Here is a 13014-nt window from a genome sequence, read left to right as displayed (position 1 = left end):
AATGTGCAATATTGAAAAAATATTCGTAACTATAAAGATATTCATTGGTTTGCTGATATTATTGTGTCACAAATTTTAAGATATTTTACAATTAAAAGATAGTTAAAAATAGTTAAAGCATCTAAACACTGAACTGTTATATATTCTGAGACAAGATTTGTGCTTTAAATAATAAATGAAGGAGTTTTGTTGTTAATCATTACCCATGCATGTAAAAATGGGAAAAAAATGAATGCTTTGTTATTTTTTTCAGGCTTGGAAAAGATGGAGCACCCAAATTCTTTCTGCTCTAAGGTCAGGGATGTTTTTTTTTATATTTAGAGCTGAACATGTTGTATCATTTTAAAGTCTTTGAATTCATTAATTTGTAGTCTGTAGTAACTCTGACTATCAAAGTCTTTCTAGCATTCTTAAAAAGGACATTTAATGTGATCTATCATCAATAATTTGCTGTACAATAGTTTTGTTGTCCTCAGACAGCCTGCTTTAATTAAATATATATATAAACATGTACATTTGGTGGCTAGTCCAGAGGCTTTTGATATGGATCATGGCTCACTGCCTGTTTGAGAGTGGAATGGATCATTAACTAGAATAATGTCTACCATCTTGCATGGTTGGGTCAACTATTTTTCTATTTACTTTCCTCACAAGAATGCTATCATGTTTATGTTATAGACAGTCAGTGGTTCTAAAGATGTTTCTTCTATTAGCATAAATGATTGATGGAGGTGCACCTTGGGTCTTTCTATCTTTCCAGAACAGATTCAAGAAGGGCATCTAACACCTGTTAACTATCTTCTTTTAGCATAAACCTTTGGTGTTTTTCTGACTTTGTGAAAGTTAAGACACAGCTGTGCATAGATTATCACCTGATATGTATTATTTTAACATAGTGTAAACTCATACTGAATATTAATTTTATATATGTGGGTCAATGAAAAATTATTGTTTTAGACTGTAAAACGTTCTTATTGTGGGTTTGTAGTACTATGATATTATGTGACGAGGACAACTATTGACCTCTTTTTACATGTCATTTTCTTCTATTTTAGTTACCTACATTCGTGTAAGCCGCCTGTGATACACGGCAATCTGACCTGTGATACAATATTTATACAGCATAATGGTCTCATAAAGATTGGATCAGGTATGATTTGGCTTGAACAAACTATTAATTGATTAATCAGTGCCTTATGCTCATGTTATATGCCAGATTTTGCTCATATATTACAATAATATATATATCACTGCCTTGATGTGTGACTATGGAAGGCCATAACTGTCGCAGTACAGTACAAAATTTACCCTTTGCTCAGACAATTCTAACAATTACCTTTAAAAGGCAGACACAACAGCTGCACATTAAGGCATTGGTCTACAAAAACATAAATTAATACAAAAAATTAATTGACTGAGATACCCTATGCAGTCAGATAATTTGCTTTTTATTTATGCAGTTTTAAGTTCATTATAGTTTTATTTGCTAAAATTCTTGCATAATTATAGTCACTGTACAGTATAGGTAGAACTTAAAAAAAAGTATTGATTCAATACTTTTTTTTAAAGTTCACAATTTATGTAATTGTGATTGGATTTTGAAGCAGTTTGTCTCCAGATGAGTAAAAATAAATCTTCAAAACATCAAATTTGAGAAGAAGAAAAAATATATATATAGTGTAAGAAGTGTAGATAATCACAATCTAGGTGCAAAATTGAATGTCCTTTGCAATATATGTCAGAATTTGTTATTTTCATCACCAAAAGTGTGTCCATAGCTCAATAGGGCATTTAGATAAGAGCATTGGATAAGTAATCTAGTGGTCGCTAGTTTGATCCTTTGATGAGCTGTTATTCTTCCATGAAGATCTCTGACATTGAGTCTAATCATCATTTAATTCTCATGGCTGATTCAGAAATCATGCAGGATTAGTAGTATGTCACTTTTGGAGAAATTGGTAATTACTGGTTAGTTATCCAGTTAGGTGGAATGACCGCTGAGGTATAACCAAAAATGTGTTAAAATCGGAATTAAAATCTAGAAAAACAGACAAAATCATCACCAAAAATCTACACTGCAACTGAGTAAGACTAAGCTATTTTTTTTTTTCGGAATATTTTTACAAGTTATAGAATGTCTGTGGATAATTTGTGCCTTACTACTTACTTAGTCCTCTTCGTGCTGGAAGCCAAAATTGCTGTGACTGAGGTCCTCAGTTTCTGCCTGTCTCCTGACATTTCTGTAGCATGCCCCGCGTCCATCCTTGTTCTTTCATCTCCTTTAAACAGATCATAAGGTTAAATGACCTTGTTTGTACACTTGACAAAGCTTTTACTTTATAAAGAGCAAATTTCAAATTTCATAAAAATAAACACAAATCTGGAGACGTGCTGCTTTAACTCCAATTTGTTAGTGACTGGTAGTTTTCTGCCATGTTTTCTTGATATTATGTGAAATATTAACAAGTGAATTCACCTTATGTAAAACATATACGAGGGTTGTCCAAAAAGTTTGTGCACTGCAGTTATTGTCGTGAGAGTTATTAATATAAACACATGAATTATATATCACTTGAAGGGGAGATCTGTCTCAAATAAGAAAATAAAAGAAAAAGCCGAGTAACTGGTGTGTCGTGTAAAAGAATGGCCATTAAGTTACCTTAGTAACGTAATACCGGCGCACGACAAAAGTTGGGTTAGTTCATTACTGTAATTGTATTAATTGTTTGTTGCTTGTAAAGTGGCATTTGCTTTTTATGTTATAATTTGTTTTACTGTCAATAGAGGAATGATTGATGCAAAGTATTGTTTTGTAGTTTTTATTGTTTTTATGCAACGTACATGTAACCTATTCCACCGGTGCATGAATATATTGGACAACCCTCGTCACATTTGCCGGCATTACGGACGGACGTCTGTCTGACCGGTTGTCATCGTCTACCGACTCTCGCCATTCTACAAAGCGTTTGTGCCATTTAAAAACCAATACACCACTAAACCACTTGACACTAAACTTGTCCCGCTTGCCCTTTTAAGTTCTTTGTAGGTATATGTTGGTGTTTTACCAATATTTGCACAAAATTAAATGATCGTCCGTATTTCCAGACGTTTAGGGACTGGCATTTTCACGTAATTACAGTATTGACGATCACACACAAATGTTTGTTTACGACCGTTACAATAGGGCAAATGATGTCAAATTTTCTAGTGACGTTAGGAATAAGTACACACACTTTTCCCTGAATTTTAACGTTTATATGTAGTGTTTAGAGAATACCCTGATGCATCAAAGTAATGAACTAACCCAATTTTTTGTTGTGCGCCGGTATTACGTTACCAAGGTAACTGTATGACGATTCGTTTTCATGACATGTCGGTTACACGTTTTTTTCTTTTGTTTTCTTATTTGAGACAGATCTCCCCTTCAAGTGATATATAATTCATGTGTTTCTATCAATGACTCTCACGACAATAACTGCAGTGCACAAATGTTTTGGACAACCCTCGTAGTTGTGTTGTATGCCTTATGCTTAACACTTTACTTTATATGTGGGAGAAATATATTTTTATATGTCAAATTTCAAGTTCCATTCTTATTTTATATACTTGTAATAAGTATTAGATTAGCTATAAAATTGTGGTCATTTTTTACCAATTTGTACTTGCACAGTACTGTATATAGTAAAACAGTTGAAAGTTTTTTTTATACAAGAAAGTTTATTGTAAACACTACACTGTTGTTCTAAGATATATTTTCAGTTTTGTTATTGTTAAAACAACAACATTACAATATATTAGTTATAAAGATTTTTGACAGGTTATACAACCCTATATAAATAATCCTTTGCATATATATATATATTCACTGAGTCACAAAACTAGGGTTATATTGCAACCATTTATATATGTCCATTTAACCAAGAATCTCTATAATGAATTTATGATAAGCAAGCTTCCTTTGTGAAAAATTTATTATTAAAAAGTAATTTTTTTTCAGACCACAATGTGTGGTCTAATTAAAAAACATTCCTGTATATGTCTATCTTGTCATTTCAACTTCGAGTATTGATTTCCCTAATACATATGTACATGTATATAATTTTTGATCAATCAAATATGTTATACATGTATTAATAAAACAAAGCTTCAATCTTTGTTTTATTAATTTGATTTTTTAAGTGATATTCATAAATAATAAATGTTCCTCTTTTGAACATAAATTGCCTTGAATATAAAACTGCTTCCTGCTAATGATCGCATGCACAGTTAAGAGGGTGGGGATAGGCAGGGGTGGGGGAAAGGTACCGTATGTAAGCATTAAAGGATAAGGATGCTTGCAAATAACCATTTGGAATTTATATTTATTTCAAGCCAACTTTGATTTAACTTTATTTAGTTAAACTCTTAAAAGTTTTTTTCTTGGTGTATTTTCTGCTTATTTTTGATTTGAGTTTCTATTTAGTTAGATTTATGTTCAATGGGAAGTTGTTACATGACTTTTTCTAGACGTCATTTAACATGACTTTTCAGACACTCAACTTGTCATTAGTGTAGCAAGGCATTGTGTACATTGTCATATCACACTAACTGCTGATGTTCTTCACTTTAGTGTCATAACAAAAGGTTACTGACCAGATGCATAACTCTAGTGATGAATTTTGCTGAATTATTTCCCTTTTTTGCACTAACAAAATTTTCTGTAAAACTTGGACTCATAGGCACTGAGAATAGTCCAACTGACAGCTCTTGTTAAAGACAAAGTTAACACAATAAAACTTGCATTGTAGCTGAAATATATTTAGTTTTCGGACAGAAAATGCGTGATTTAAAAATACTCAATGTTTAGGTAAAGCCCCGTACTACTCCAGTTTATCCAGCATGGTGAGGCGTTCGTGGCCGAGTGGTTATGGTCATTGACTTCAAACCACTTGCCCCTGCACACTTTTGGTCTGAATCCTGACAGGGACCTCCGATTCTTTCATGTGAGGAAGCTATCTACTTATTTATGCTTGTGGTTCTACCCAGGTCTGAAATAATGCATAGAAATTCACCTGAAGTATCCCTCCACTAGCAAAGCTGGAATGTCGCTATAATTATGACCTTTACTGTGTTGGTGCGGCATAAAACCCAACAAATAGAAAGAAAATCCAGCATGGTATTTTGAATTATTCCGTGTGAGGAAGCTATCATGTTAGCTTAAGAAATGGTGGTGGTCCTACTCGTATGCATAACTCAGATGAAGCACCAGAGGTCTACCTACATTAGTAAACTTGAGGCTTTAAAGGTAAAGGTTAGATGTCTAATCCAAAAAGTGCAAATGAGCAAAATGAAAAAAAAAAGCTAGAAATTGAATGATTTAGCAATACTTGAATTAGATACTAAGAATTAATAGATTTATCATGCACTGGTTTTGTACTCAGTTTGAGTAACACTTGGGTAAGGCTTTACATCATTCTTTCTGAACCAATTAAGGTATTTATTTAAAATTTATGGACATGTTTTCAGGGTCGAAATTGCAGGTTACTTTCATTCATATTTGTAGCCAGCTCAATTCTGAATAATACCCGATTTGTAACTTAAAATACCACTCAACTTGTCTTCAGTGTCAACATTGTAGGTCATTGCAGGTCATTGATCAAGACCATCAACCTGTAATGGATTTTTTCCAGAATTATTCCCTTTGTTAACTTCCACTATTCCTGCATGGTTCTTGTTTTTCTACATGTACCATGCTGCTCTGAGCATAATTGAGCATGCAGTCTTTGACAGTTGTGTGTAAAATTCAGTCAAGGCCATTTCACATATATTAAGCAAATTAATATTTTTGCATATTACTATTTCTGATACTAGAGCTTCAGAAATAGATTATTCCATCTTTTTTTTGTCTTCATTTATCTGTTAATATGCATTTCTATTAATCTGTTCATCTGTGATTTATTATATGTATGTTTGTGTGTGATTTGTTTAAATTGTTGGTACATTCATCTGTCTTCCATTTCTACCTACATCTGTCAGCTTTTTATTTCATACATCTGTCCTTTGTCCTGATCCATTTGTCAGTATATTATGAGCATTTGTCAACATGTGATACCTGTCTTTTGTCGAGATTTGATTCTAATCATTTGTCAGTATGTGATTCAAATCTTTTGTCAGTATGTGATTCTAATCATTTGTCAGTATGTGATTCTAATTGTTTGTCAGTATGTGATTCCGATCATTTGTCAGTATGTGATTCAAATCATTTGTCAGTATGTGATTCAAATCATTTGTAAATATGTGATTCTAATTGTTTGTATGTGATTCTGATCATTTGTCAGTATGTTATTCCATTTAGCTGTCTTCCTTTACTTATCTACATCTGTCGACATTTAATTTCATACATCTTTCAGCCTTTTCTCCCATAAGTTTGTCAGCATGTTATTCCATCCACTTGTCAGCTTCAGCTTTCATTCATCTGTCACTTTTTTCCCCATTCATTTTTCAGTGTGTGTTCCTTTACTTCTCTGCATCTGTCAGCCTTTTCATTCATACTTGTCAGCCTTTTCATTCATACATATCAGCCTTTGTCCCAATCCATTTGTCAGAATGTGATACCATCCATTTGTCAGTTTGGCAGCATGTGATTCTATCTTTCTGTTAATTTGACAGCATGTGAGTCCATACATCTGTCAGTCTGAAATTAACAAATCATTCTGTTTTGACCAGTCTCCTTGAGGCATGGGGAAGAGGGAGGAAGATTTTGATCAATTTTAATAATTTAAATAATTTGCTCAGCAATATGTGTGGAATGGCCTTAAAGCATTTGATTTTACATTAGCATAGTGTTAATTAAACTTGTTTGCTTAACTGTATATAGAGATTGCCAACTCTGATTCATTCTAGCAAGGAGTTTCTCGGGCAAAACAGCTCTGACAACTGACATCTCAGCATTTAACCCTCACAATGGTACTGTAAGTTAGATCCCGTAAAAGAAATATTCATTTATGTGAAAACGCTATGTAGTAGAGGGAAGGTTAACAGTGCTACCACAATGCATGCGAATTCCTTTAATAATACATATGAAGGTACATGTACTAGAGTTCTAAAATATAAGACTCTTTACACAAGCTGCCTTAGTACAGACTGGGATATCCAGCTTAAGGGTAACTGTTAACTGTAGTAACGAGCTGAGTTTACGTTAAACAGTTAACCGAGAGCTAGATTTTCCTGTCTGTGACAGATTCTTTTTCTTGCATATTACAAATTAATGATATTTCGGAATGAAATTACGAAAACTTATATTTTCATTTAGCACTTTTTCTTATTGTACCATATGAATTTACAACTTTATTCATAATGGCAAAATGATGTTATCTGAAGAACGCAATTCATTTATAAAAGGCGCGTGGCAATGACATCATTTAAAGCATGCGACTTGTCTTACATTGGGGGTGTAGGAAAGGTTTTTCTAGCACCAGCGTAAACAGTAGATAATCCTGCAGCATATGCAAGAATGTTAGCATATGCCCTCAGTAGTGAGGGAAGACTCATCATTCATGAAATCAGAACTTTAGAAGAGCTTGTACATGTTATTTCTGGTATTTTTTATCTTATAGAGAGCAATTTGGAAAGACTTTTTGGTGGCAAGTAGTGTCTTTGTTTTTTTTTTGCCAGTCTTTTGTGTACCATTCAGGCTTGTATAGATGGCTAGACATCGTTCTGGCCATCAAAGTTGTTTCATTTTTAATCTATATTAACCAAGAAAATCATTGCTATGTTTTTTTTTCTTGTAATGATTTTGATTTTTCTTTGTGTTTTAAGATTTTTCATTGTTTGCATAGATCAAGGTTTAATTTATGTCATCAGTTTTTAAAGTAAATAAATATATAGATGTAAATACTACCTGTCACACATTCCAAGAAAATTGTTTTGAGATTAAAATATCAGAGATGTGGCGCGGGAGTGTAATAAAGCCATTTAATACTTTGACGTGACATCATTTTTGCTATATATAAACATAACGTTGTAGTATGCTAATGTTAGTGTTACACTATAGGCGAGTCAATGAAAAATAACTCTTTTCAACAGTTTACAGTTCTTATTATACCCCCAAAAACGAAGTTTGGGGGGGTATATAGGAGTCACCCGGTGGTCGGTCGGTCGGGCGGTCGGTCGGTCGGTCCAGACGTCCGTTGCATTTTCCTTGTCCGGAGCATAACTTGAAAACTAATGGTTGTAATTCAATATAACTACATACAATGGTCAAGCACATTGAGAGGAAGTGCAGTGCACAAGAACCATAACTCTATCTTAACTAATTACAGAGTTATTGCCCTTTGTTACTTTTCCTTGTCCGGGGCATAACTTGAAAACTACTGGTTGGAATTCAAAACAACTTCATACAATTGTCAAACACAATAAGGGGAAGTGCACTGCACAAGAACCATAACTCTATCTAAAGTAATTACAGAGTTATTGCCCTTTGTTGCTTTTCCATTGCGTTTTTTTTTTTGTCCGTTTCATTTTCCTTGTCCGGAGCATAACTTGAAGACTAATGGTTGGAATTCAATATAACTACATACAATGGTCAAGCACATTGAGAGGAAGTGCAGTGCACAAGAACCATAACTCTATCTTCACTAATTACAGAGTTATTGCCCTTTGTTACTTTTCCTTGTCCGGGGCATTACTTGAAAACTACTGGTTGGAATTCAAAACAACTTCATACAATTGTCAAACACAATAAGGGGAAGTGCAGTGCACAAGAACCATAACTCTATCTAAAGTAATTACAGAGTTATTGCCCTTTGTTGCTTTTCCATTGCGTTTTTATGCCCCCACAATGTGGGAGCATATAGCGTTGCACTTGTCCGTCCGTCCGTCAATCCGTCAGTCAGTCAGTCAGTCCGTCCGTCCGTCCGTACGTCCCGAAATCTTGTGAACGCAACTCCTCTTAAACCGGATGGCAGATTTTGCTTAAACTTACAGGGATGAACAACCTTAATGTGTAGATGGTAGTAAAGGAAGGAATTTTTGCTGCGACCAAATTTAACAGAATTATGGCCCTTTGTTGATTTTTTCACTAGATACTATGTAGAAATTTTGTGAACGCAACTCCTCTTAAACCGGTTGGCAGATTTTGCTTAAACTTACAGGGATGAACAACCTTAATGTGTAGATGGTAGTAAAGGAAGGAATTTTTGCTGCGACCAAATTTAACAGAATTATGGCTCTTTGTTGATTTTTTTCACTATATACTATGTAGAAATTTTGTGAACGCAACTCCTCTTAAACCGGTTGGCAGATTTTGCTTAAACTTACAGGGATGAATAACCTTAATGTGTAGATGGTAGTAAAGGAAGGATTTTTTGCTGCGACCAAATTTAACAGAATTATGGCCCTTTGATGATTTTTTCACTATATACTATGTAGAAAATTTGTGAATGCAACTTTTCTTAAACCGGATGGCAGATTTTGCTTAAACTTCCAGGGATTTACAACCTTAATGTGTAGATGTTAGTAAAGGAAGGAATTTTTGCTGCAACCAAATTTAACAGAATTATGGCCCTTTGTTGATTTTTTCATTATATACTTTGTAGAAATTTTGTGAACGTAACTCCTCTTAAATCGGATGGCAGATTTTGCTTAAACTTCCAGGGATTTACAACCTTAATGTGTAGATGTTAGTAAAGGAAAGAATTTTTGCTGCGACCAAATTTAACAGAATTATGGCCCTTTGTTGATTTTTTGTCCAAAAAATATTTGACCTAGAGTCATAAGATTGACAGATTGCGTGTGGGGGCATCCGTGTCCTATGGACACATTTCTAGTTTTTTTGTCTGTTGCATTTTCCTTGTCCGGAGCATAACTTGAAGACTAATGGTTGGAATTCAATATAACTACATACAATGGTCAAGCACATTGAGAGGAAGTGCAGTGCACAAGAACCATAACTCTATATTGACTAATTACAGAGTTATTGCCCTTTGTTACTTTTCCTTGTCCGTGGCATTACTTTGAAAACTACTGGTTGGAATTCAAAACAACTTCATACAATTGTCAAACACAATAAGGGGAAGTGCAGTGCACAAGAACCATAACTCTATCTAAAGTAATTACAGAAGTAATTGCCCTTTGTTGCTTTCAATTTGCATTCTTTTTTTTTGTCCGGAGCATAACTTGAAGACTAATGGTTGGGAATTCCCAATATAACTACATACAATGGTTCAAGCACATTGAGAGGAAGTGCAGTGCATAAGAAACCATAACTCTATCTAAAGTAATTACAGAGTTATATTCCCCTTTATTACTTTTCCATTGCTTTCTTTTGTCCGGACCATAACTTGAAGACTAATTGTTGGAATTCATTATAACTTCATACAATGGTCCGGCACATTGAGAAAGAAGTGCAGTGCACAAGAACCATAACTCCATTTTGACTTATTACAGAGTTACTGCCCTTTGTTTTTTTTCCCTGTCCAGAGCATGACTTTAAAACTACTGGTTGGAATTCAAAACAACTTCATACAATGGTCAAGCACAATAAGGGGAAGTGCAGTGCACAAGAACTATAACTCCATCTTGACTAATTACAGAGTTATTGCCCTTTGTTACTTTTTCATTGCTTTCTTTTGTCCGGACCACTAACTTTAAGAACTTATTGTTGGGATTCATTACTAAACTTATACAATGGCAAGCACATGAGAGGAATGTTGCAGTGCATAGGAACCATAAACTCCATCCTTGACCTCAAATTTTACAGAGTTAACCTGCCCTTTGTTACTTTTCCCTTGCCAGAGCATGACTTGAAAACTACTGATTGGAATTCAAAACAACTTTTCTACAATGGTTCAAAAGACAATAAGGGGGAAGTGCAGTGCACCAAAAACGCATAACTCCATCTTTGGGACAATTAAAACAGAGGTTATTGGGCCCTTTAGTTTTCCCTTGTCCAGGCATTAACTTTGAAAACTACTTTTGGAATTCAGTAAACTTTCATCAGTTTTTGCCAAGGGACATTCAAAAGGAAGTTGCACGTTCGCACAAAAGGCCATAACTCCATTTTGACAAAATACAGAGTTACTGGGCCTTTTGAAATACTTTTCCTTGTCCGGGGGCAAAAAACTTAAAACGTCGGGTTTGGGAATTAAAAAACCTTTTCTTTACAAGGGCAAGCAAAAAAGAGGAAGTGCTTTGCACAAAAAACTAAAAATTATTTTCAGTATTTTATAGGGTTTTTCCCCTTTGTTTTTTTTTCGTCCACATTACAGAGAACAATTAAACTTCACAATGGAACCACAAAAAGGAAAGCAAATACATAAACCAAAATTATCTTTTTTTGCCCAAACCATAACTTAAATTTTTTTAAAAAGGATTCTGTTACTAGTAAACCCTTTTTCCGAAGCAACTTGGGGGGAAAACACATTTAGTGATGCAGTTTTTTTTATTAATAAATAGAATTTTAAATTTTTCAGAGACCAATAAAAAATTTTTTAAACTTGTTAAAAGCCAGGGGCTGAAAAATTTTTTTAACCACAAAATTTTAATAAACACCTTTTCAGTTTTCCTCATAAAAATGAAGAAAAAATTTATGGAGAAGTTATAATGAAGATATATACATGTGCATTATAAAACACTAGTTATTTGTAATCCTATCTACTACTACCCCTGGGAATAGTAAAGACTTTGATTTTAAGACCAGCAAATCCCCCTCCTTGTAAAATGTGAAATGAACAATCAAATAGTAAAATCTGCACACTGTAATTTATCTCCCATGCAATTATTTTGCCCAGTGTAAGAGAGAAAGTAGAAAATTTTCCTTTTTCTCTCAATATTCCACAATCATCTGGAGGTAAAGAAGCAACCGTAGGTGCACACTTATCCAAAGGTGCATACTCAACCAGAGGTGCATACTCAACCATAGGTGCACACTTAACTTTAGGTGCACACTCATCTCAATGGTAGATGAACACTAAATCGGAGGTGCACACTCAACTCAATCAGAGGTGCAGACTTTACAAGAGGTGCACACTCAACTCAATCGGAGGTGCACACTCAACTCAATCAGAGGCACAGACTATGCAAGAGGTGCACACTCAACTCAATCGGAGGTGCACACTCAACTCAATCGGAGGTGCAGACTCTACAAGAGGTGCACACTCAAACTCAATCGGAGGTGCACACTCAACTCAATCGGAGGTGCACACTCAACCAGAGGTGCAAACTCCACGCAGTCAGAGGTGCTCACTCAACATGAGTTGCACACTCAACTGGAGGTGCATACTCAACCTGAGTTGCACACTCAAACAGAGGTGCATACTCAACCGGAGGTGCACACTCAACTAGAGGTGCACACGCAACCAGAGGTGCAGACTTAACCTGAGTTCAGGGGAGTAGCAGTGGTTACAAATAACTTGTGTTGTACATATTAAGTTAAAGTTATCAGAAAGTTTATTTTCTCATGTTTGTTCACATTGATATTGACCTCCAAAAAATGGGTCACTAGAGCTTAAAATAGAAACATTTTCAAACATGTTCAAACAAATTTATCTAAGTTTGAAAACTTTAATTTGCATCTCAGATATTTAAATCTCAAGCGATCTATTTCAAGTTGCAATACATAAGTAATATTCTTTCTTCCATCTTTCTTGCTTTTGAAAATTGTTTTTTAACAAAAGTGAATGATAATCAAATAACACCAAAAAACAACAGCAACAACAAAAGTACCATTTTCTGTGGACATGCTTTCCCTCCTTACCTTGAACTACAAGCACATCCAGTTTATACTAGCAGTAAATGAATCACCAATCATTTCAAAGCTTGTATTTTATTTGCTTTAAGAAATTTACTTTGTAAATTGCAATTAAGTTCTGTTTGTACACAAAATGATATACATTGTACATGTATATGTATATCAACTACTTTACACAGTAAAATTCTCTAGTTAAGTCTTGCATGTTGGTAGTTGGACTTTTTATTTTAGATTTTAGAAACTTTTTAAAGTAAATTATGTAGCTTAGAATATGAATATAAACT

General features: G+C 34.3%; 1 protein-coding gene across 2 annotated transcripts in view; it reads left to right on the top strand.

Moving 5' to 3' along the window:
• The window catches only part of LOC132717068 (nuclear receptor-binding protein-like), a gene marked incomplete at its 3' end in the record, with an annotated part of 34970 nt that overhangs the window by 9271 nt on the left and 12685 nt on the right, over nucleotides 1-13014 (top strand). Inside the window, 3 exon segments of one of the 2 annotated variants that reach the window (XM_060700461.1) lie at nucleotides 254-294; nucleotides 1056-1150; nucleotides 7596-7622. In XM_060700461.1, coding sequence (XP_060556444.1) covers nucleotides 254-294; nucleotides 1056-1150; nucleotides 7596-7622 — 163 coding nt within the window. 2 annotated transcript variants of the gene reach the window in all.

Source organism: Ruditapes philippinarum, unplaced genomic scaffold (assembly GCF_026571515.1).
Source record: "Ruditapes philippinarum isolate M1 unplaced genomic scaffold, ASM2657151v2 ctg61_1_1_1_1, whole genome shotgun sequence".
NCBI lineage: Eukaryota > Metazoa > Mollusca > Bivalvia > Venerida > Veneridae > Ruditapes > Ruditapes philippinarum.
The sequence above is the reverse complement of the archived record's forward strand: the minus strand, read 5'-3'. Positions and strand labels throughout refer to the sequence as shown.